The sequence below is a fragment of the Nuphar pumila genome, chromosome 1 (assembly GCF_984573655.1).
Source record: "Nuphar pumila chromosome 1, dmNupPumi1.hap1.1, whole genome shotgun sequence".
NCBI lineage: Eukaryota > Viridiplantae > Streptophyta > Magnoliopsida > Nymphaeales > Nymphaeaceae > Nuphar > Nuphar pumila.
In genome coordinates, this window is record NC_143249.1 from 20,954,758 (window position 1) to 20,981,148 (window position 26,391).

Genomic DNA, 26,391 nt, shown 5'->3' on the forward strand with positions numbered 1-26,391 from the left:
AAAAATTCAGTCTCTTGTCATGATGATGAACAATGATGGCAAGAAAATAGCAGTGATGGTGATTTTTGTGGTGCCAGATGCAATATGATGTTGTTTAACAGGGAATTCAACCTTTTTGACAAGATGATGGAGATGGTGATGAAGTTGAAGATAAGAGAAAATTTCTGTGATCATGCAGTTCGTAGGGGCAGAAAGCAATACGACATTTGACTTAGTTCAAGGAAAAAGGCAATGACGAAATGAAGACAGTCACGATGATAATGGTGGTAGTAATGCATGATGATGTATGAGGTGATTGTGTACACAATATTCATAATCAGGTCACATGGTCTGATAGCACCAAAGCCCATATAGTACAAACCAGAGTTACCAGAAGCACCTAGGCATATGGGAAAGCGCGCTTCCCCAAACCGCGTTTCGAAAGCGCAAAACATCATGCTTTCGAAATGCGCAGAAAAGCATTTCCCTTTTTGGGAAGCGCATTTTCCTTTTATGGGAAGCACACTTCCCTTTTATAGGAAACCCGCTTCCCATTTATGGAAAGCACACTTCTCCCTCGCTTCCCCCTTTTTCATTTTATTTTTTATTTTTTTCCACTTTTTTCACTTCCGTTCACTTCCTAGGTCGCTTCCAAGATGGTTCATGATTTGCTTCTAAGTCGTCCCACGCTTTTCGCTTCCTAAAATTTTGAAAGTACCTCGCTTCCCGCTTCCTCGACTGGCAACCATGGTACAAACTACAAATTCTATAAGGCTACCTTTAAGTATCCAGCCTTCACCAAAGTATGCTTGAGAACCTAACATATTGGATACCAGCTGTTTGCTACTGTTATGGTCCCAAACATAATATAGTCACAAAGTAAATTTTAGTTATTGTGTGCATGCATGTGTGTGGTGTCTGCTTGAGAGAGAGAGAGAGAGAGAGTCACAAGGGGAAAAATTCTAAGAACCATGCTGGTCACAGTTGCAAATGATTGAAACAAGATTTCAGAAGCAGCTTTCAATTCATTCACACAAATGCCTTGCCAAAATGGTTACATAACAAAAGTATACCATGGGTAGAATCTGATAGCTGGATTGGCAGAGACCCAGAAATTCAACTGATAAGGTGTTGTTCATGCACCTTTACAATAAGTTTTTTTCCACTATACACAGCAAATACTGGATCATGCCAACACCATGAGAATCCAAAACTAATACGTATGTTACATCCATTACAATGATTCACGTAACCAGATAACAAAATCATGATCAGCTCCATGTTTGTGCTCCAATGCCTTTGATTCAGATCCCCTAGGTCCAACCGTTGCATATTGTATGCACTACATATGTGCAGTTCAAAATAGTTAATATTAACACAGCATCCTGGGAAGAATGAAAAGGGTGAAATATTGGATAACTAAAACCTCAATAGATGGGAAATTTCTTCAAGACCCCAGATTCAGCGAACCAAATGGGCTGCACAATGATACTGATAGAGCTTTCACAGTTTTGGCATCATGAGTCATGAAAATACACCTAACAGGTTGAAGCAAGCATGTTTAATACTCAAACCACTGCAGCCTTCATGAAGCACTTACAACTAATAAAGGGTAAAAAAAATGCATTTCTGTACACGTATCATTACATGTTCGGCATTTTCTCTCATTCATTTTATCTGTATTTCTCACATATAAAAGAAAAGAAAAAAAATCCCTCCAAGAACAAGGCATACTAATCTTCAAATAACAGAATATCAGTATATTCATAGCCAACATTTCTACATCATCTCATATTATCATGTATAGACCTAAAGTTTTTCATATCATTTCACTTGAACAGCAAAACAATTCACATTTCTAGCTTTAACTTAGGAATATGAAACTAAAGAGAAAACGAGTATGCTATTCAGGGATTATCATGTGATAATTAAAATATTAGCTTATCATATTTGTTGGAAACTGATGAAGGCCACAAATGAAGAAGCCTAACAGATTTACTCATACAGAATAGGATGCTCCAATTTCAGTTTGATAGGATGATGCAGACCTCAATGCAGCTATTGACTTCCAAGGATTTTGTATTACCCTACACCAAGGTCATCCTTTATATGGAAGTTAGGTTTCTGATGCTGAATTTTAAATATACACAAAATCTATTCCCAGGAAATCCATTTTCAAACGTCATAAAATCTAAGTTTACTAGGAAAGTGATATCAAATGCATATGGATATATAAATCATATCAAGTAGACACTTACCTTAATATCCTTATTAGAGAATCCAACAAAGAGTTTTTCTTCATAGCATAGCAAAGATGTTGCCACTGCATCACAATCAATAGACCCAGCTGGTCTGATATCTATCTCAGATTCATCTTCGCAAAGTTCCTAAAAAGATTAGCCAATTTGAAACTTTGATCACTAGGATAAAAGTATCACAAAGCACAATTCTTTAGGTACTGAATGTTCAAATGCACTAATAATGAGAACAAGGCATGATCATAGCCCAAGCAGAAGCTCTATAAAGCATACAAAAGGAATAAATGATACTGCTCATTGGTGCACTTCATACCACATACCTGTATATTTATTGTCCTGTTCCAAGTGGCTGCAAATAGCCACTTCCCTTTCATGTCAATAGAAAGAATAGGACCATCATCAATTTTTGTTGTTTTCACAAGCACATCATTGCTCCACATCTGAAAACAGAAAGCCTAGACCGTAAATCTTAGTTATATAATGTATTATTGTTGAATTTACAAGAAAAAAACTGACAATAACTGGCTTGAAAAGAAAAAACGCATAGAAAATATGTCTGGGAATCAGATCTGGATCTGATTCAATCTGGCCCACCCATATCCATGTCTATCTGTGTCAAGATGGGAACTTGGGTCTTCCAGCTGTACCTATGTTACATAGGATCTAAACCTACAGATTTCATTTGCATTATGTAACATGGGTACAGATGGAAGGCCCGGATTGAGACAGGTATGGGTTGGGTTGAGTCCGCTCCATATCAAATACTCGGACCATTCTTCTCAGCATTTTCTTTTCAAGTCTCTCTCTCTCTCTCTCTCTCTCTCTCTCTCTCTCTCTCTCTCTATATATATATATATATATATATATATATATATATATATATATATATATATATATATATATATATATATATATATATATATATATCCCCTTCCACACTTTGGGATCATTTGATGGCCCCAAAAAGTTCTTCGTGGGGAGAAACTAATGGTTTTGGGGGGCAGTGCCATGCGGGCCATCACACACATGAACTTTTTTTTCCCATGATATCACCTTAAAACATGGAGAAAAAGTAGGAGGGGGACCTCCGACTTTTTCTCTAGGGTGTTTTACTATTTGCATTTTTTAACTTCCCTTTTTTTTTCATGTATCAAATGCACCCTTTCAAAGATTCCTGTGTTGTACCCTCCGTACTAGCACTTGCACACACACCCATACCTGTACCAACATGGCATAGGATCATACATGGTTTCTTTAGTAGGAAACAAGTTTTGGATTGTGTGCTTGTAACATGTAAGAATACTTTCCAAAGGCTTCAAAATCTGATGCACAATGTGTGAAATTTTCATGACTCAACAAATCATACTGCACACACACACACAGATATATACTATGTAGTCAAAAGCACCGACTAGTCAGCCTAGGCGTAAGTAAAACGCCTAGGCTTTGCAATTCCTAGGTGGGTACCTTAAAAGTGCCAATTTTGACGACTACATGTCGATTAGGGTGCCTAGTCAGCGACTAAGATGCCCTTGCCTAGGCGCAAGGGTAGTTTAGTAAATTTTTATTATTATATTAAAAAACTATAGGAAGGGAGAGGGGTTAATTCTAAATGATTATGTTCTTTTATATGTGTGTGTTAATTTGTTTCTGATGAATTTTTCTGTTAAAGGCTGAAAGTGAGATATATATGCGTGATTTTTGTTTGTATATATGTGTGAGTTTTTGTAAATTTTTCTATAAAAATCTGAAAGCATGTTTTTAGTATTATTAATTATGTAATATGTCATTTACATATGTATGTATTATTGTGCTTTTGTGATTTTTTATGTGAAATCCGGAAAGTATGATTTTTCTTTTTGTGTGTATATATATATATATTCAATTATTCATAACATATTTAGTATAATATGTGAAAGCCTGAAAGCATGTTTTGTTGATTATATTGAATATGTGATGAATAATTGAATATATATCGGTTATATATCTTGTGAAAGCATGTGTAATTGTGTGATGAAAACATCTTATTACCAAAAGAATTAAACATATTTTTATGCATATTTTGTATATTTTTTATTTTTTAATTGGGCTACCGACTAGCCCATCTAGCCCTACCTAGTCCTAGACTAGTCTTTTTAGGGGTCTACCGACTAGGCACTGCCTAGCGTTTTTTATTACATAGGATATATATAGGGTTAATATTTGGTGCTATCGAAGACACGAGAATAATGAATATAAATCACCTTCATGTCACATTTTTTAGATTCTTTTTGTAGATCGGGACCTTATAGATGTGATTTACAAGGTTTGTTTAGTAGAAAATGAGTTTAGAATCATGTGATTGTGCCATGTAAGTAGGTTTTTTAAGGGCTTCAAAAATCAACAGTGCACAATGTACTAAAATTTCATAACTCAAAAAAATATATTTTTATATCGAAAGTAACATGATCTAAGGTTTGATTCTTAGCAAAAAAACCATGCTGAAGGCATCTATGTGGTCAGATTGAGTTGATAAAGCTTGAATCTATGATTTCCAGCTCAATAGTTTTGTGCCTTCAATAACACCAAATATTAACCTATTACACACACACATATATGGGTAAATATTGGCTACTAATGAAGGTATATGAGACTAATGAGTAGAAATCACTTTTTTATTCAAAAAATATTGATTTTTTTGTAAATCAAATGTTATGGATGTGATCTACATAGTTTGTTTAGTAGGAAACTTGTTTTGAATCATGTGATTATGGCAAGTAATTAGGTTTTTAAAGGGCTTCAAAAATCAATGGCCCACAATGTGTCAAAATTTCATAACTCAAAAGATCACATTTTTTATATCACAAAAGCACTATACAAAGCTTGATCCTTAGCAAACAAACCATGCTGAACACATCTGTGTGGTTGGATTGAGTCGATACAACTTGCACCTATGATTTCTAGCTCATTAGTTCCATACCTTCATCAGTAGCCAATATTTATCCTATATATATGCACGTTATTGTAAAAGTATCTCCAACAAAATACTTTAGTTGATAACGCAATAACCTTGAGAATAAATGTGCGAACATACACACCACAAGAACACTTGGAACACTTGTGCACAACAAGCACAACACACGGAATCACAAATGTGCAAATGCACTCATAAGATTCATAAACAACTAAAAGGTTGGGCTATAATCCCAAAACCCTTAAGGAAATACAAGAGGAGCTGCCCATACTTATAGGGCTTTTAGGAGGCCTTGGGAGGGGCTCCACATAGTCGTTGGAGCCCCTCCAACGGTCACAAATGTGACCGTTGGAGGGGTCCAACGACTAGTGGGTTGGGCCCCTCCCAATGCAAGTACAATGCATTAAATGAAAGGAAAAAGGAAAGACAAAAAGAAAAAGAAAAAGAAAAAGAAAAAAAAAAGGTAAAAATACAAAACCATATTCACGAAAATGAATATGTGTAAAATACCTAAACTACCCTTACCTAAACTACCCTTAGCAATATATATTATATATATATAGGTAGATACATATACATATGTAATATATGTATATGTATCACCTTATATATATAATATATATACAAAATTACAACATATTTTAACAGTTATGTACATGTGTATGTATGTATGTATATACTAATGCATCGGGACCATCTTAGTTTATGATCTTTTCTTACATTTCCCCACAGGGCCAGCCATATAGCCCACAAATTGAGTTGGACCAAACCCATTAGTAGACAGACCAAGTTTCAGCCCATTTTCTAACTGGTCAGAAACTAAAACCCAGATCAAGGTGGGGCACATCAGATTGGCTCACCAGGCTGTCTGGCCCGCTGTCCATCCCTAGCTATGAGCCATAAACTGGTTCTTTCAATAATGCATCACTAACGACAATTTAATTCATGAAGCATTTTCCACCTAAAACAAATCTAGGTTGTTTTTAATACAGACTAGATGTCAAAAGGAATGTTGTTTCAATAATGAATCACTAATTCATGAAGCATTTTCCACCTAAAACAAATCTAGGTTGTTTTAATACAGACTAGATGTCAAAAGGAATCAAGGAATTCTGATGACAGGAAGAAACCTCCAATGCAATACTAACTGAAGATGCTATATAAGAATTCCAGGTACATATTCACTTCCATAAGATTAAATATCTATGGTGAACTTTCGGAGAACATTCGCCCAAGATAAAAATTTGCCATGTTAGAATTTGAAGAATAAGAGAAGAAAAATGTTAAACAATATCCATTTAATTGTCTGAAGAATACACCTATTAGATATGGAGAATAGATGTTAATACACTTGAGAATACAATGCCTGTCAGGTGTAGAGAATAGTCGTTAACATACCTTTAACATTCCATTCTCATAAGCAGTGAAAACTATATGGCGATCAACATAAAGAGACAAAACAGAGGATATGGTTGTCGAGAGATTCTCTTCCAGTACCATGAAAGGACTGTGATCACTAATCCACCACAGCCGCACAGTACCATCCCAACTTCCACTGTAGAGAATTCCATTATTTACAGTCAAGGAAGAAACCACTGATTTATGGCCAGTCATTGTACTTATTAAAGAATAATCCTGGAGGAGAGAGATCAATAAAATGAAACTCGGCAGTAATTATTCAATTCTGTTAACTAGTTTTAAAATATGCAATAAACACAGACATATAGTGGGTCAAAGAATGAAAGACATGAGAAATTTGTTAAATTTGAATGAAAATTAATCAACTGAAAAAACAGGAACAGGCTAAGAACAAGACAGAAGAAATCCTACAGTATCATATCCAACCAAAAAATAAAAAATCAAATTCAAAATAAAAGTTATTCAAGTAAAGAATTTACAAACAAGGTGTAGTGTCAGCAACGTTGCTGTAGAAGTTGAGCCTACTATTAAAGTCCTAAACAGCATTCATGCCAGTCAACCTTCAGATTTTTTACTTATCTGGATGAGCATTTCATGTATTGGGAGATATAGATAGTGATGATCCATTAACTTAATGTGAACCTAACAAATAGAAACTCTCACATTCATGGTTAAGTGAAATGAAAGATGAATATAACTCCATAGGCAATACAATTTCAGCTGGTTGATTTACCTGAAAGACTGGTCTAAGGATGCAAATTTTCTTTCTTTTTTATTTTCAAGCTTAAGAAGTGGATTGTAGAATTACAAGTTTGATAGTCAATTAGTTGCCAAAGGCTACATTTACCAAGATGAAGACATTCTCGTGAAGAGTTGAAGGACAATTAGTTGCCAAAGGCTACATTTACTAAGCCGAAGACATTCTCATAAAGAGGCTACAGTGAAAATCCATCCACCTACTGTTATCATATTGTCTCTTGGCACATAGAGCCATGTCAAGATAATTAGGTTAAAAAATTTATCCAGCTGATCACAACCCCTCCTAACTGAAAAGCAAGCTGTTATGGATAGCAAGATAAACCAAAAAAATAACAAGTTGTAGTCTGTTTCTCACTGATAGGTAAGGGAGACAGATGCACCTCATGATACATAAGAGTAAACTGTAAACCGAAAATATATAGTCAAAGGAATGTGATTAACCGCAAGTTCAGTTGGTTTCTCAGGCATTCAGAGGCTCAATTAAGCTGGTTCATATAGTATACATAAACCAATGTGGACCCAACAACACATAATTATTCAAAAAGCAAAACAACCCAAAGGATACAGTTAATGGGCGAAAAAAAAAACTACAAAAATAAAGGGTGCTTATGTCAACACTACAACTAGAGCCTGAATAAGACATCACCTTCAATGACCAAGCTTTTATTGAGTTATCTCCACTGCCACTATAAAGAATTTCAACGCCAGAAACAGCTAAAGAATGAATACCACTATATCGCCAATCAGAGTGTTCACGCCAATTCTTCAATGGTTCTTGTCCAAGTATAGGATCAACAGCCCACACATAAATGTTACCACCACTGTCTCCACTTACGCACACAAGTTCATCCATGTCCACCACAACTACAGCTGTGACTCTGTGCTCATGGCATCTAAAGGACCGCACATGGCAGAAGTCCTGTATAAAGCAAGGTGAGGATGAGTAGAAAAAAATTATGTAGCACGCAGTCGAAGAAAAGAAGAAGCAGAATCTCAATGCAATCAAATGCACTCTAGTGGAACTTCCATCATGCTCAGAAAACATACTTTATTCATAAGCAATGAAAGGTCATAATTCAGCTGTTTAACCTTCAAAAAACACGATATTTTAAAAACCACTTGATAGAAGTCTATAACTAAAAATAAAAGAAATAATGTTTGCAGGGAAATAAGACCTTATATTTCAAACATCAATAATTGATTATCTTATAAATGCTCTCACTTTGGTTACATCTGCTGTTTCTATCACTTTCTAATGCTGATCACTAAGGTGAGGTGTGAATGAAGTCTCCACCTGATCTTCTCATTGTACATATGGCATTTTGAAATGTAAAAAAGAATCCATGTCAACACGTGAGGATGAAAGGCATGAAGTACAATGAAGCATTTTGAATAAGTACATAACGCATAAGATACATGGCACAAAATGGTGTAAGCTTCAACATGACTTTGAGACATATGGCCAAAAAATTACAAAAATTTCCAAATTTACTAAAAATAATATTTTGACTGCCAAGACTAAGCAAACAAAACTCAGGTTCTAACAAAGAACAACATTCTTAGATCAATCAAAAGTTCAATTCTATCTGAACTACTCATTTTCAAGTGATATCCACATTGTTCACAAACATTGGTTTTTTGCAATAAAATTTACCACACATTTGAACAAAGGTATGTATACATATTACTAATTAAAAAACAAAAATTAAGTAGTTAGATTATCAAACATGCCAAAATGATGAGAAAAGTAGTTTGAAGTTCGATCAAACAATTAACAATCACATTCTCCCTTGATTTTTTTTTATCAAAATTCTTTTGATTGGATTTGTCATTTTTTCATTTTCTTTGTTTGTTATAAAGTCCCTTTTCCATATAAATCTCTTCCTAAGTGTCCAAATTGAGACTTTGTCTCTTCTAAAGGGCAATATGGTCAACCATCCAAATTCCAGTAAAATAAATGTTTCTATACTTAGCACCTGCACCTTTTAATATGGGTATCGAGAGTCATGTAGTGTAGGCTTCTCAAAGAAGCTTAATACTCTGGTAAGAAGTGTAAGACTCTATGTAACTGATGCAGTCCACGTTGGAGGAGAGGAGAAGTAATGGCCCACCGTGAATCGGTGGGACTGATCTTCTTTATTAAACTCAGAAAATGCTTCAATAAACAATAGGAAAATGCAATAACAGGGAAGGAAGTAAAGGAAAAACAGTAAACAAGTAAATGAACAGGAAAACTGCTGGAAGGGAAAGACGGCTGGAGCTTTTCAGTAATCTCTGCTTCACGCAACCCTAGGCAGGGTGTAAAACCCACAAATTTTTGATAATTATCAAACTAAATAAAGGATAAAATTCTTTAAAATAAATACGATAAAATGATATAGAGTCGATCCAAATGGATCTTGAATCCAAACTGGATCAACTGGATCCAGTATTTGGATTCAGGTACGATGAATGAATTCGGATCCTAGATGGATCCGAAACCCAATTAGAATCCAATTGGATCTAAAGGGATCCAAATAGGGTCGAACCATAATTAAGATCCAGAAATGTAGTTAGAAAGTGCATAAGATTTAAAATATAATTATTATCCAACTCATATTTGAGATTCATCGAGAATCAATACGTATATAAGAAAATTTTAGTTGCAAGAATAAGCAACTAAAGAGGAGTTGGTGTATTGGTCAAGATGATGTACTCACAGGGAAGAGAACCCTGGTTCAAATCCCTCTGTGCGCCGGGCTATTTTGACAAAAAAATATTTTTATTACTTTTGCTGAAATTCGAAAAGACGTTAGAACTTCTCATTTAAGAGGGCTTAAATGAGGAATGACATTTTCAAGAGGGTGGTGGCTGACCGTTTTTCCAAGTTGGAAACCTATTAAAGGCCATTGAAGAGGGTGAGAAAAACGTTTTGGGAAGACCACCATGCCCACGATTTTAGAATTGGGAGGAGTCTTAAATGAGAATGGCGGTTCCAAGAAAAGAAATAAATACCATCAGACGTCTATAAGTGGTTAAATACAATTTCGTTGCAAAAATATGCAACGAAATTGTGTATGACACACTGGTGGGGCTCGTTGCCTTGTACTGAGAAGGTCCCCAGCTCAAATCCCCCTATGCACTAGGATTTTTGCAGAATAAACCAACGATTTTTTTTTGTAACTCCTCTTGAATTTTGAATATGGAGGAGGGAGTTACAAAAACGTGAATGGTAGACAGTTAAAAATCATGCTTAAATAAAGGAGATTAATTAGGGAAAGGTGGGCCTTGAGAAAAGAAGAAAACGTGAACTCATTTTGGTCTCTCTCTCTCTCTCTCTCTCTCTCTCTCTCTCTCTCTCTCTCTCTCTCTCTCTCTCTCTCTCTCCGTAAGTATGGACTCCATTGTTGGACGGGTGGTTCATCCTCGGGAGTTTTGCTCCATTGCTTCCAGCAAGAAGCTTGCTTGAGGTCGTTCAATGACCGAGCGAAGGAAGCACGGCTACCTCCGGGTTCGATCTTCATCGAGAGGTAAGGGTATCATTTCCTATGTATGTGCGTAGTGCCATGGGGAACGTATATGGGTATGGCTATTCAAGTATATGTATTTCAATGCATATACTTAATCCAGGCTGCCATGAAAATAAAAGGTAAATCTATATACGTACATGATAGAGGAAACAACAAATTTACACATATGGTTAAATCTGTGTAATAGCATGAATCTTGACATATTTCGTTTTTGTCATTTAGCAATCTAGATAATGTCATTGTGCAGTTTGGTTGTTTGGACTGTACACATGAACACCCTAAAGATTTTCCTCAGGGTAGAATATATATACTAGAGTGAAGGCACCATGAATCGAGTCATACCGATATGAAGGAAAAATAAAAACCATACAGGTATTCAGCTGGGCATAGGCATTTATGCTCATGGGTTTACTGAATGAAAACTGTTACATGAATCTGATTTATAAACATATAATCAGATACGTAATGGACATGAGGTTTTAATTGGGGTCTTATTGTTCAAAAAAAAAAGAAAAAGAGATGATATAATTCTTTAGATCTAAGTAGGCTGAGATTGCTTATTGCATGGGCATACAAATTTTTTTAAAATCAGATCTGTACATGCTGGACGTTTGATCTAGTAGTCATATAATACATATGTTAATTTCCATCTTGGATATGCTACAATCATTGAAATCCATTGGTGTGTCTTAAGACGGAAGCATAATCCTATGTGCTCTCTAAGTGTTTGATATAAGCATGGTCCATGAATATGTAATATATGAAATTTACAATTTTAGATTTGTTATTTCTATGTAGACGATCATTAGATTTCTGTAATTTCATGTAGTTAGAAAAAAAATGCACCACTATCCAGTCTAGATATGTACACTTCCCTTTTTGCATGACTCAAAATATATATATATATATATAGTAATAATAATAAGTAGAGGATAGGTTGCTAATGAACCTAACAAAATGCTGTCACGTTAGGACTGTTTTGAATTGTTATTCCATTTTCTCTAATGATGTTCATAGTTATCAACACATTTTTTTTTCATTCAGTATGCATGGTAGTAAGTAACTTGAGTCTGGAATTTTTCCAATAACTGATCTAGCAAAAGTTTTGATAAAATAAAGATATATTACTATGAAATTGGTTTATATTATTATAGCTAATATGTCATACCTTTGAAATGTATTAGCCTCTAAAACCGAGATGAAATTTCGGTTGTTCTTATGCAAATTGAGGCAGCCCTGGAGCAGACATTAGATAGGGTCTGGTGAGTGTAGTTCAAGTTGATATACCCTCAACAATTGTGTGTGTGTGGGTGGTGGTGTATACGCAGTGAGGTATAGAGCTGCGCAATCCAGTCTATACATACTCCTTAAAAAAAAATGGTATCTATAAGTAACTTCACGGTTGACAAGATGACTCTCGATTCATTGATGGAACCACATAGTATCCATCGGGGGAATCCAGTTAAAGACCACGAAGGGTGGTACTGGCAACAGTTCGTCGCTGCCGAATCAAAATATATATATAGGTGTGTGTGTGTGCGCGGGGTACACGGTTCTTTAATATATATATATATATAATTATGCTTTGGGTTGGGACTATGTGGGAGGTCGGCTACGAACCCCACAACATGGTAACACGTGCTAGACAGACTAGCCATGCCTGATCAACCCATCCAGTAAGACCTGAGGCTCTATCGACCTCACATAGGTTGTGTGCTGCCATGCTTTTGGCTTACAGCCAGTGTAGGGTGTTACGTTGGCTTGGGCACTGCAGACCGGAATGACACTACGTGTTGTCTCTGGGGGTTACGCTGCAGTACCGGCTTAATTTTCAAAATATATATATACGTTATATATATTACTTTGGTTTAGTAGGAAACTTTATAATTGATCGATAAGCAAATTCAGGTTGCTTATTGAGTTGCGCTTACGAACCCAAATCTGATGAAACACCCAATTAAGTGTAAATTTCAGGTTTTAAAGCTAGTCAATTTCTAGATTGGTTTAATTTAGTTTCACCCGAACAAAATTATGAAACCAAACCAAATTACCCCATACCTACCTAAGTCGGAATTGATAATGCCTAAACCTGACCCGAGTTTGGTTCATATATATATATATATATGTTCATACTTGGGACTTATAGAGACCTTCCTATGCCTAGTTGTAGCTACAACAAAATTGCTACATGTCAATGGCTCGTTGCTAACCCGACCACAGTCGCAGGAGTATGGGTATATATATATATCCGTACATATTCAATCCTTTGTAGAGAAAGACCAAGGTTTGATGCGACCTTTTAAATGGTAAATGCTTGAATTCGCAAAACCTCAATCTTATACATATTCTCATTTTATTCGACTACTTAAATTAATATGGGAATTCAAATGGTCGTTCCTATCATCGTGTACACACCCTGGGACATGGTTGTACGTATTAAGAATGTACGTATTGAGGATTAAACAAGATAACAATGATGTAGTCACATTGCCTATGGTTTTGTATGTGGCTTGTCGGTAAATACATATTTTTGGTATAATTGCACAATTGAGAAACACTACGAGGGTAAGATAATACAAATCGAACTGAGCATGAAAAATCTTTATGGTGCCAAATGGGTACATAAGATGATAAGTGAATTGCATATAATTGAATTATGATTTCATGTAAATGTTAAGACATGTTCTGTGCCGATTGATATATGTTTGTTCCACAAATTATTTGCTTAATAAAGAGCATTCGTCATGTCATGATCATGTGAAGGCCTAAGACTGAGCTTGAGGTCTTGCGAGACCATTATAGTGTCGTATAGGTACTTATGAAAAAAATTTACTTGAGATGTGCCTTATAAGTGCATGATCAGTGGGGTACGAAACGTACACCCGAGCTCAGAAAATAAATCTTAAGATGCTGAAAGTATAATTAAAGTACCCGGCTCAGAGTTGAGCCAAAATTCTGAGAAATTTTGGTTGGTGCTTATTGAGCATTCGATGGGTAATGTGCATACACTATGATCACTCCGAGTATGGGTTGGGATTTTGAAAATCCCCTGGGGTGCAATGACTCGCACCGAGAAATAAACAAATTATAAAATATGCATATAAAACAAGTGTGGGGTTTTGGGTACACCTGAAAGATGGTGTATGTTACTGGACCCAAACAAATAAGAATGAAAAGATATGCACACATAAAATAAAATTGGGGGATTCTGGGTATACCTGAAAAAGGTATATGTTACTGGTTTCCCGGGATACTGGGTATACCTGACAACGGTATATGTTACTGGTTTCCCAGGGCTCTGGGTACACCTGAAGATGGTGTATGTTACTGGACCCATGGTCTACCTTGGAGAGGGTAGATGGTACAAACTCCGTGGGACATTTTAGTTTTTGTGAGAGCGAGGCGTCTCACCCGGTCCCCAGTCCTCGGAGTTAGGGGACCAGGACTATCAATTCGTCCTAGGTGGTAGATCCAAGTCTTCTGCAGAAGTACAGGGTGCATCCTAATTCTAGTTCTAGCCATTGGGGAGTACTCTCTCGGTCGTGAACCGTTCCCTTTGGATATCCGTACGGCTAGTCACACGGGTTATAAAATAATAGACCCTCGTGTGGTCTCGGTCCGCTACGATGTCGAATGCCTGTGCGTACCCACAGGGTAATTAACAAGATGAAACATAAAGTTAGTGCATTAAGAAAGATCTTTAAGTAGTTGCATACTGCTCGATGTTGAAATTGTTGGAGTAAGTTGTGACTCCTGTATAGCATGATTCAAATTAGTTTTCCATTACATGGAAATTGTGATAACTTATGAATGAGGTGTTGAATGTTGAGATTTGTGCTTTATACACACTTTACATTAATTGCTTTAGTTAAGTCAGGTGTACATCCTCATTAGTTCCAAAGTTGTTATTGCTTATATAAATATGGTTCATGCATATGATGTATCGTGCTTTGACGTTGATGGAATATATCATGAAATACTTGCCTTTAGTGACCTGTACACATGTTGCACATATACTTGTACACGTGACACTGTGCATATTCATATGGATATTTTGCTTCTTACTCAGACGTGGTAGTCTGACCCTTTCTGAATTAATATTTTTCAGGAAACTGAATGACGAGCAATTGTGGTCGTCGCTGCGACAGTGCCATGTGACCATATCTTCTTTGGATGTCCTGAGGAATATGACATGTAATAAATCATTAAGTTGTAAATAATAACTTGTGGTATTTCAATGCAAGAATTTATTTTACTTAAATGCCTTGAGTCTGTGCTATTACTTGTAACCCGCCCAAATAATTTGACGAAGGATTTAATAAAGTTTTTCCGTTGTTGTTTAGAAAAAAAAAATTTATTCCAATTTTTTTAAGTTAAATATTTGGGGCATTACACAGGGCCTTTTAAAGGCTGTTTACTGGACCGGGTCGTGGGTCCAGATCTGGATCCGACCCACGATCTGGGTCAGTCTCTCTTTGCAGCTGGTTCTGGGGCGTGCGAGCTCCACCACGCCTGACGTAGGTGCGCAGGGGTACCTCCCTGCGTCGTGGCTCCGTCCCTGCAAGTGAGTCATATGCGCGAAGTCCGTCATCTGCCCTTTGTGGCAGATCGGGTGGCACGATGGACCCAATCGGGTCCTGCCCTGCATCATTCTCCCCTGGTTGGGAAGAAGTTGGCTCTGTCGACTTGTTGTTGCCACAGTAAGCATATAGATCAGCCACGTTGAAAATAGGGGAAATATGCCAATCATCGGGCAGCTCAAGGAGGTAAGCATTCGAACTCAATCGCTGAAGGATCCTAAAAGGGCCATACTTCTTAGGACTTAATTTGCTATAGGTGCCTACAGGAAAACGCTCTGGACGCAGATACACCCAGACAAGTTGACCGACCTCGAAATGGACATCACGACGACCCTGATCTACAAAAGCTTTGTAGGTCTCATAGCTTTCAACAAGTTTGGCCTGGACTTGTCTGTGAATGTCACGCATATACTCAACGGCATCAAAGGCATCCGGAGTTGGAGCTGAGAGATCTGACACAGGGGCTAGGTCAACGACATGGGTGGGAGACCGACCATACACTACTTGGAACGGGGATTTACCAGTAGAACGGTTAATAGAGTTGTTATAGGCGAACTCGGCTTGGGGCAATACGAGATCCCAAGTCTTGACATTTTCGCCCACTAGGCTCCGTAACAAATTTCCTAAGGTGCGGTTCACTACTTCGATTTGGCCATCAGTCTGGGGATGATACGCACTACTGAACTGAAGCTTTGTTTTCAACAGGGCCCATAACGATTTCCAAAAGTGGCTCATAAAACGCGTGTCGCGATCGGAAGTGATTGTGTGAGGTAGACCGTGGAAACGGGCAACATCCTTGAAATAATATAAGGCGACTAAAGAGGCATCGGTGGTGCGCTTGCACGGAACAAAGATAGCCATTTTGGAGAACCGGTCAACAACTACTAAAATTGAATCAAAACGACGTGGTGTGCGGGGAAGGCCCATGATAAAATCCATGGATACATGCTCCCACGACCGTTCAGGAATGGGTAACGGGGTGTATAGACCACTATTCTGACGATGACCCTTGGACACTTGACACACATGACAGCCTTGGATGAACTTGACAACATCTTTGCGCATTTTGGGCCAAAAGTATCGTTCATCTAAGAGAGCGAACGTCTTATCATGCCCGAAATGCCCTGCTAATCCTCTTTCATGTAATTCAGAAATCAACTGAAGTCTAAGGGAGAAATTGGGCACACATAATTGGTTACCACGGAAGAGGTAACCATTATGAATACAAAAATGGGGGTCGAGGTTGCGATCTGAAGAAGTGCACCCTTCCCAGACTTTGTGAAAATCAGGGTCCGTAGGGTATAAATCTTTGCATTGCTCAAAACCAATGACTTGCACCGACATAGTCATCAGAAGGCTGTTCTTCCTACTAAGAGCGTCAGCCACCTTGTTCAGGGTACCCGATTGATGCCGAAGCGAAAAGGTGTACTCTTGCAAGAAGCTGACACACTTGGCATGACGAGCACTCAACTTCTTCTGACTGTTCAGATACTTCAATGCCTCATGGTCCGTGTACAGGACAAATTCCTTATAAATGAGATAATGTCGCCAATAACGAAGGGCTTGTACAACGGCATAGAACTCAACATCGTAAGTGGAGTATTGGCACCTGGCCTGAGTCAGCTTCTCGCTAAAGAAGGCAACGGGCCTACGATTCTGACTCAAGACGGCGCCAATCCCCACTTTAGAGGCATCACATTCAACCTCAAAGACTGCACTAAAATCTGGGAGGGCTAAAACAGGAGCACTGGTTATTTTGTCCTTGATGATCGTAAAGGCTTTGCTAGCCGCTGGTGTCCAATGAAAACTAGTACCTTTTAGGCACTCCGTGATGGGGGCCATAAGGGTACTAAAATTCCTCATGAAACGTCAGTAAAAAGTGGCTAACCCGTGGAAACTACGGATCTCTCCTATAGTCTTTGGGGTAGGCCAATCGACAATCGCGCGGACTTTTGCAGGGTCGGCCTTGACGCCATCAGATGACACAATAAACCCTAAGAACACGACACTGGACGTCATAAACTCACACTTCTTGGCATTGGCATACAATTTTTCCTTTCTCAAAATATCTAAGACTTGACGCAGGTGACTCAAATGCTCGGACAATGAGGAACTATAGATCAAAATGTCGTCAAAGTAGACAACAACAAACTTCCCAATACACGGACGCAAAACCTGGGTCATCATGTTCATAAAGGTACTTGGGGCATTAGATAACCCAAACGGCATGACTAACCATTCGTACAATCCATCACGCGTCTTGAATGCTGTTTTCCACTCGTCCCCTTCGCGTATACGAATTTGGTGATACCCGCTTTTTAGGTCTATTTTAGAGAAAATGGAGGCACCAGATAACATATCAAACATATCATCCAAACGAGGAATGGGAAAACGGTATTTGACTGTGATGCGATTGATCACACGACTATCGACACACATGCGCATGGACCCATCTTTCTTAGGAGTAAGTAAGGCGGGAACAACACAAGGACTAACACTCTCGCGGATGAAACCCTTTTGCAGCAATTGTTGAACCTGTCTTAATAACTCAGTGTGCTCAGTGGGGTTCATGCGATATGCGGGAAGGTTGGGTAGACTCGACCCTGGCACAAAGTCAATGGCATGCTGAACTACCCTTGCCGAAGGTAACCCATCAGGTAGTTCATCCGGCATAATGTCGCGGAACTCCTCTAGAAGAGGGGCAACGTCCGCGGGAATGGACACGGACGAACTCATCACTGGCTTTGCCACTAGGGCATAACAATAGCCATCTTCCTGACAGTGGTCCAGGAAGAGCCGGTACGAGAGTCCTGCGATTCGGAGAACTCGCTCAGGTTTGTCTACAGTGGGAAAACCAGTCTCCTTGATAGGTAGAAGGACTATTCTATGGCCATTAAAGACAAAGGAGTAGGTGTTCTTGCGGCCATCGTGAGTTGTCTGGCGATCGAACTGCCAGGGACGTCCCAAGAGAATGTGACACGCGTGCATAGGGGCTACATCACACCACACCTCATCGTGGTAGTGTTCCCCCATGGAAAACCGGACTAGGCATCGCTGAGTGATGGGAACCTCATTTCCTTTCTTGAACCAGGCCATCTTGTAGGGTTGGGACAACTTTTCTGTGTTAAGTTTCAAGGTAGACACCACACTCTCAGACACCATGTTCTCACAAGCTCTGGTATCAATGATGACATCACATGCGTGCCGCTCACAGTTGCACCGGGTCCTAAAAATGTTATTCCTTAGCCATTTCGATGGGGCCGATTCTCGGGGTGTGGTCAACACATGACGGATGGACAACAAACTTTCGACGTTGCCGTCGAACTCTATAACTCCCCTCTCATCCTCAACCTCAACTAATGAATTGTCATCACTATCACTTTCACTTGCGGACTCGACAATCCCTTCAACCAGATTGGTGTTCTTGCTCACGGTCGGACACTTGGACGCGACATGTCCTAACTCTTGACACCTAAAACAACGAAGGGTCGACTCAGTAGGTTTGGCTTTGGACCGGGTGTGGAAAGCTGGACCTGACTGGTTAGGTTTGCTAAGGTTTGTTCTAGGTTTTGAATCACTAGGGGAGCTTGCTCCCCTGGTTGGGAAACTCGGCTTGGGTCGGCTGGTGGGCTCATTACGGGTAGTCCGATATTCCTGCCTCCGCTTCAGCTTGTCCTCGATGTTCATGGCATAACTGCTGGCTTGATCTAATGTTTCCACTGTGATACAACTAAAATCATCAGAGATAGCAGGGCGGAGACCCGAAATGTACCTCGTGACCTGCTGACGAGTTGTTTCCTCGATCTGCACACGCAGGGAGAGACGATGGAACTCCGCGGTGTACTCTGCTACAGTTCGGGAACCTTGGCGCAGGGTCAGGTATTCCTTGTAGGCTCGCTTGGCGTGATCTGAAGGCACGAACTTTGACTGCATCAGTCTTTGCATTTCCTCCCACGACTGTACGCGCTCTAATCCCTGCCGCTCCCTTGATCGTTGTAGCTCCACCCACCATGTTTGTGCTAGGCCTCTCAATCGCGTAGAAGCTAACGAGACACGACGATGTTCAGCAACTGTGTGATAATCGAAGAAGAACTGCACTGCATAAGACCAATCGAAAAACTGCTCCGCGTCGAATCGCCCCGCAAACTCCGGAAGATCCAGTTTCACACCATAAGTGGAGGAGTGGTCTGGTGCTCTCTGTTGTCGCGGCTCCACCATTCCGGCAGGATGCTCGTTCCAGAAAAGGTCGTCGTCCCAGGCTGCTTCATTGTCCGTAGGGCGGTATTGCTCGCCGGGATGTTGGTGCTGTCGAACTCGCCCTATGGGGGGTCGACGGTCAGGGCGCACCGGTTCCTGCTGACATTGCCTCGGTCTGGTTTGCCCGGGGGCAGGCACCATCTGCGGCCGGTATTGTGGTACTGGAATGACGGGAAGGCCAATGTAGGGGGGAGGGTTCGGGTGAGTTTTTGGTTCCTGGCGGGTAAAATTGGTATAATATGGTTGTGGGTTAGGAGTATGGTGTTGGGCTGGAGGTTGAGTTGGGTTCTGGGTCAGGGTTGGATAAACAGGTGGATTTGGGTTTGGGTATGGGTATGGTGCCTGGTGGTTATATGGGTGGGTCGATTCGCCCGATGGGATATGGATCGGGCCCGCTCCTACACTACTCGTCGGACCCAGATATGAGTGGGTTGGATCGAGGTTCGAGTTGTGGGGATAAGAAGCTTGGTTTGAACTCGATCCCCGATCCATAGCATGATGGGTCTGGTTTTGACCCGGCTCAAATCCAAACTGGAGCTCCGTCCGGGTCCGATATGGGTTAGGGTCGGTCTGGGGTATGTGTTGAGGGTCGGAACTAATGGGTTGGTTCTGGCCCGGGGCTGCCCGCGAACCGGAACCAACTAGGTAGGCTGGGTAAGGGGTGTCTAGACCCAAACCCGTTCCCTGAGACCCAATGGTTAGTCCCAACGAAACAGAACTGGGTCCCGTTGCATTACAAACTGGATTGGGTCCTCTTGGGTCTGGCCCAATCAACAAAGGTTCGCCAACTCCAGCTCGCAGGGATGCGGCTACGGAGCCTCCCCGTGTTGGGTCGGGGAAGAAAGGCACGTCTCTCCCAAGCTGGGCTGATAGGACCGGGCCAGCAGTAGGGTCCAGCGTGACGCTGGGCCCCTGCCGACTCAGCTCACTCTGCGACACAGCCCGAGCGAGGCCCTGCCACGATCCCGGGCCCGCAGGTGGACCCAGCGCAACACTGGGGCCCTGCAGGCTCGGGCTGACCCTCAGCGCACTTGCTGTTGCGCCTGGCCACGCACCCTGGCCTGCAGGTGGACCCAGCGTACCGCTGGGGCCCTGCAGGCTCGTGTCCACCTGTGAAACAGGCGCAGTCACCCGTTGTCGGGAGTGGGGTGCTCTTACCAGGGCATCGTTGTTCGCCGGGATCCCCTGGTGCTGTCGAGAGATGTCCGGACCATACATGGATGCTGGAACTGCTGGGTAGGCCGGACCATTCATGGAGGCTGAAACAGGCGCATTCACTCGCTGTAGGGGTATCGACTGGGATGATTCAGCCCCTTGGAGGTTCAGATTTGCAGACACGCCATCAGCGAAGTCTGCATCTGGTACTGCGCACGTCCCCTTGCGCGACTCGAGTGCTGTCAAACGATTATCCATCCCATCCAGCCTTTTCGATAGGCCTGCAACATCCCGGGTCACGCGCAACACATTCTCTTGTATTTTCGTCAACACCTCCATGACACGCAGCATGGGATCTTCGTTGCTCGCCTCCTCACGCACTTCGCCTTGTACCGGATCGGTTCCCTCCTCAAGAGCCATACCGCTGATGAAGGTGGAACGCCCGCTGCTCTGATACCACTTTGATGCAGTCCATGTTGGAGGAGAGGAGAAGTAATGGCCCACCGTGAATCGGTGGGACTGATCTTCTTTATTAAACTCAGAAAATGCTTCAATAAACAATAGGAAAATGCAATAACAGGGAAGGAAGTAAAGGAAAAACAGTAAACAAGTAAATGAACAGGAAAACTGCTGGAAGGGAAAGACGGCTGGAGCTTTTCAGTAATCTCTGCTTCACGCAACCCTAGGCAGGGCCTTTTAAAGGTTGTTTACTGGACCGGGTCGTGGGTCCAGATCTGGATCAGACCCACGATCTGAGTCAGTCTCTCTTTGCAGCTGGTTCTGGGGCATGCGAGCTCCACCACGCCTGACGTAGGTGCGCAGGGGTACCTCCCTGCGTCGTGGCTCCGTCCCTGCAAGTGAGTCATATGCGCGAAGTCCTTCATCTGCCCTTTGTGGCAGATCGGGTGGCACGATGGACCCAATCGGGTCCTGCCCTGCATTAGTAACTCAAGAGACTTGGGTATATTTATGACCAAGGCTCAAAGCTGTTGTACCTTTATGCTTTGAAGCCTACCCTTTAAAATGACCTTAAGGATAAAGTGATGAAAATGACACAAGTAATATCTTTTTATCATGTATAAATCAAGTATACCTACCAATCTGAAGTCTACAAAGCATTCACTGTGTGTTATGGAAGAATGAGGTTAGTGCCCCATTAGTTGATGCCATATCACGAAACAATAGAAGCTTGCATAAATTTAAAAAGGCCTATCTCCAAGCCAAGATATCTGCACACTTTGTATGCTCGTGATTGGTTGTGGTCCAACCTGACAGGCTCATCCACATTCTTCTCTTCAACATACATATCAAACTTTAGAGCTACCATCTAAATGGAAAATAAATATGGATTTTACTTAAATTGAGTGCAAATTCATTTGGATTGTACTCATTACAAAGTAATTCCAACCCAATCTATCAAACCATTAAATTATAGATCTGTCCTTTTTATCCTAGGCTTTAAAAATTAAGCACTTTTCTTGGTTACTTTTCTCAGTTTGCAAACTTCGATGTCTGACATCATCAGTTTGAGGGTCAATAAGCCTTGTCCGAGCAAGAAAAATCCCAACACTTTCAGTAAAGCAAGTAGGCATATTGTACTATTTTAATGCGTTCAAGCAACTTTATCTAAAAGTAAAAATCAATTGCATTAGATATTTAAGTGCTAAACAAGGATTGCAGCATTAGTCCCTGTATTTATTATACTGAAATCAATTATATATCACAGTGATCATCAATGTTTTCAAAGTTTCTAACATTTTCAGAAGATTTCATGATAAGAAACTTCACGAAGTTTCTCAAAATATGATGCCTATGGATATATCCTCCCACAAGGAGAATTAGTTCCAAAGCAACTCTCTTTTCATGAAACATTTTTGCTTATGCAGTGCTGAAAATAGCAACAATGCAAAAACATGTACATAGCAGCTGCGTGTAAGGTTGCGACTAGGCCAGGCTGGTTCCTGACTTTTGTAGTCTCCTTGGAAAATGGGACAGTGAATATCAGGGCCAGTGCAGGCCATTTTGTGCCTAAAATAGTGAGGTCACAGTACTGATAATGTCTAATTTCTTTGCACATCAGCTAAAGGTTATTTTGTGTCTAACTTAGTGAGGTCATAGGACTGGTAATGGCTAATTACTGGCACATCGATCAAATGGGACAGGTTCAGGCAGATATCTAGTCAAAACCTCGACTAAATGGGTCTGGTTCAGGCAAATATCTAGCCCAATCTTTTTTCGGTTTTCCGCTTTTCACTTTTCAAGACAATACCTAGTGCAGCCAAAACCTAGACAATTAGCACTGCAGTTGTGTGGGTTGAGAAGACTACCTTTGTAAGATTAACAGTTGGATATAAATGCATACCTTTAGGGACCAGACACCAACTGTTTTATCAAAGGATGAGCTCAATAAATAACCCCCTACAAAGTAAAGAAAAGGTGTTACTGGATAAGTTCAGGTACGTATTGCCAGCTAGTTTAAAATAATTCAAATCTATCACTAAAAATAAAAGCATAAGCTTAAAATTCTCCATCAGATAACAAAAAATGTATTGCTCAATCTAATGAGCAGAAAGGAATTTCAGACTCACAAGAATGTGTGCTTGTTGGCAGAATAAAACTCAAAAGGACATGGCTAAATTTTGTATCAGCTGAAGTCAAATACTTAATTAAAGATTTAGTTGGACCAACTTCATGGACCAAAACAAAAGCCACTAAAGGATTTGAGAATGAATTTTTTGTGGTTTACACCATGCAAAAGATGTCAATGATTGTAGGCTAGACTCCTACCAGATAAAGAATAAAATGGAACAAAGGATGGATGAGATGAATGACCAATCCAGTTGGTTCATCAAAGTGACAAGCCTTTGTATATATTGTTTGCACTCAATAAATCCTCTCTGTTATGTCTATTTGTATTGTTCTCATTTTTCTTTCTCCCTACATTTAGTTTGTATTGATATACATGTGTTTGGTTTGTAACGGTATACTTGTGTACATGTTTATGTCTGCATACTAGATTCTAATGGAATTGTTCCCCTGCAACAGTAAATGCCAAAAACTTCCCCTCTCAGATTCTTTTTCTTTTCTTTTTTCAAAACCTTTTCATGATCTCCTGGTAAACCAAACTCACATTTTCAGATCTGAAAATATACACATATTTCCCTTCACAAACAGGCTTTGCAAGTGCCCATACAGTATGATGAATAGGATCCACATTTTGGTTAAATGAAGTACTTTTGCCTATATATTTGAAATAAACCAAGAATTTTACCATGATAGTTCCTGTGATTTCAAAGAATTCAGATCTTTGCAGATTTTAACAGCTTTTTGTCAATATTTTCTTGAATTTTTGCCCTACTTTCTACTGCTATTTTTCATATCCTCAATTTTATGATTTTATCTCTTAGGTCCAGTGAAGATCGTGAGAAGTATATTTTGAATGTCATGAGAAATTCCAATGGCATTAGATTCTGCACGGGCTAATGAAATCATGGTGCTATATCACATAGAAATGTGTTATTGGCAAACCTAAGTCCTTTTTAGGCCATGTTGCATGAAAAGAAAGTATTCTTTCCCTAAAGTAGTACTCTCATGTGTGGAGTGGAGGCGAAAATACAAGGAGAATTAACATTTTTATTCTTAATGGCCTTTAACCAAATCAAGGAAAGCGATGTTCAGTTGTATAAGACTCAAAGTTTAAATTTCAGGTCAAGTCATACCACCGATAGCTAAGTCTGTGACACAATCAAGGTGACCCTTTAGGATGACAATTTTGGAACCATCCGCAGGCACTTGCTCAACAAACTGATGACCAAGTGTTTCTGACATTGTTTGATCAATGTTGATACCACTGCGCTCATCTGAAACCACTCCTGCAAGATCATCTAAGACACCTGGATTGGTCTTTTTTATCATTTGTTCTGTTTTCCTCTCTACTGTGGAACTAATGTATCTAGGTGAAGCATATAGATGACAAAGTGCCAAGCACCATTCAACATTCTCTTTCTGAAACTGCAAGGTAAGATCATCCACAACACATCGATGGGACATGACTGTGGCCTTAATACATTTCCAGACATCACTCACTTGAGGGCGCGTATTCATGTCATGATCCAAGCATTTAGAAAGAATATGCTGTAACTCATCAAATTGTGCACCAAATGAAGACCTTATATCAACCAGCACTTTGTTTATCCAACTCTTATATGCATCTGTACCAATACCAGTGTTTTCTCTACTTGCTACACCACAATAACAATAACTAGAGAGGAACTCACAAATAAATGAATCTCCAAGAAGCAGCTTAATCAAGATACATGCTAACGGCCACACATCCGATTTATAACCAACAGAAGCTTTCAAATTAAACGTTACATTAGAATCCTGCAAATTGGATGTTGATGAACCAAAGCTAAAATTCCCACTATACAATAGCTTGAAAACCTCTGGGCTCACAAATGCTTGTGTTTGAACTAAATCATCAAACCCATCTTCTTTGTTTTCATCAACTGTACGGTAAGAAAAGGCCTCTTGAATTCTCATTTTCACCACAAGGGTGTTGCTTAGATCAATCATGAGATGCCCATATTCATCAAAGTTGAAGCAAAGAGGGCTAAGAAACCCAATAATTATGCCTTGTGAGTGTAAGCCCATAAGAGCTTCACAAAGCTCCAGTGCCAGACTTGAAAAGTCAATCATCATACCTCTTGAATCAACCAAACTCCCAATAGATTTACCCAAACACCCACTTCTCAATCCATCCCAAATTTTCCAATCGTCCCAACGAAACCTCTCAGACACCAAGAAAAGGCGCACATCCGAATTCAACCACAACCCAAAAAGCTTACAGATCCTACGATTCAAGGCCGATTCTTTCAACAGAAATAGCAATTCATCCTTCCCAAAATCACTCAAACCATTCAAAATCTTCAAAATTCTCAATCCATATGTGAGCCTAATCACAGAATCAGGCAAAGCAACCCCACCAACAAAAACAGGTAAAAGACCAACCTTCTGATCCTTCCGCAAACTCGACCACGACGCCGACGCCGTCCCATGGGAAATAGATTCCCCTCTGTCTTCCAAGACCTGAATGACTTCACTGGGGATGATCCAGTCCTTCCAAATTCTGCACCTCTCTTCTGTGGGTAACCCAGGAAAGAACCCATCTGATGAATTCTGGGGATAACTCGAAGGTGGTGTCTTTCTGGGTGTCTTATGTGGGGTGCTCCCGGGGATCAACCTGAGGAGATCAATGTTCTTGGGCAATCCGGAGGGTCCCTGGGGAGGGTATTTGGCAAGTTGGTTGCACTCTGGGCACCTGATGACGTTGGGGAGGTGAGTAGGGAGTTGGTGGATGCAGGGTTGGCAGATTGTGTGGCCGCAGGAGAGCACTCTTGGGATGGCTTCCCCTTCGTTGTATACCTGAAGACAAACGGGACACTCGGGCGTCTCCATTCGCCTTTCTTCAACCTTTCATTGTGCGTGGGGGAGTTCGGAGTCCGGACAACTAGAGGCAACCG

At 40.3% G+C, this 26,391-nt stretch overlaps 1 protein-coding gene across 3 annotated transcripts; it reads right to left on the reverse strand.

The window, feature by feature from the left end:
- Positions 1–957: 957 nt before the first annotated feature.
- On the reverse strand, positions 958–26,391 carry LOC149848285 (zinc ion binding protein). 3 transcript variants are annotated; one of them, XR_016427810.1, is made up of 8 exons: positions 24,589–26,391; positions 23,232–23,287; positions 8,015–8,287; positions 6,589–6,825; positions 2,558–2,677; positions 2,238–2,366; positions 1,406–1,517; positions 958–1,321 (listed from the first exon to the last, which is right to left on the reverse strand). XR_016427810.1 is itself a non-coding variant. In XM_089988231.1 (7 exons), exons 1-7 carry the CDS (start codon positions 26,324–26,326, stop codon positions 1,293–1,295), a joined length of 2,625 nt encoding a protein of 874 aa, XP_089844357.1. In that variant the 5' UTR covers positions 26,327–26,354; the 3' UTR covers positions 958–1,292. The 3 variants fall into 3 exon arrangements, 2 of the variants coding, with proteins under 2 accessions (XP_089844357.1, XP_089844285.1); XM_089988231.1 differs by lacking the exon at positions 1,406–1,517 and having other exon boundaries at positions 958–1,364; positions 24,589–26,354; XM_089988159.1 differs by lacking the exon at positions 1,406–1,517 and having other exon boundaries at positions 985–1,321; positions 24,589–26,354.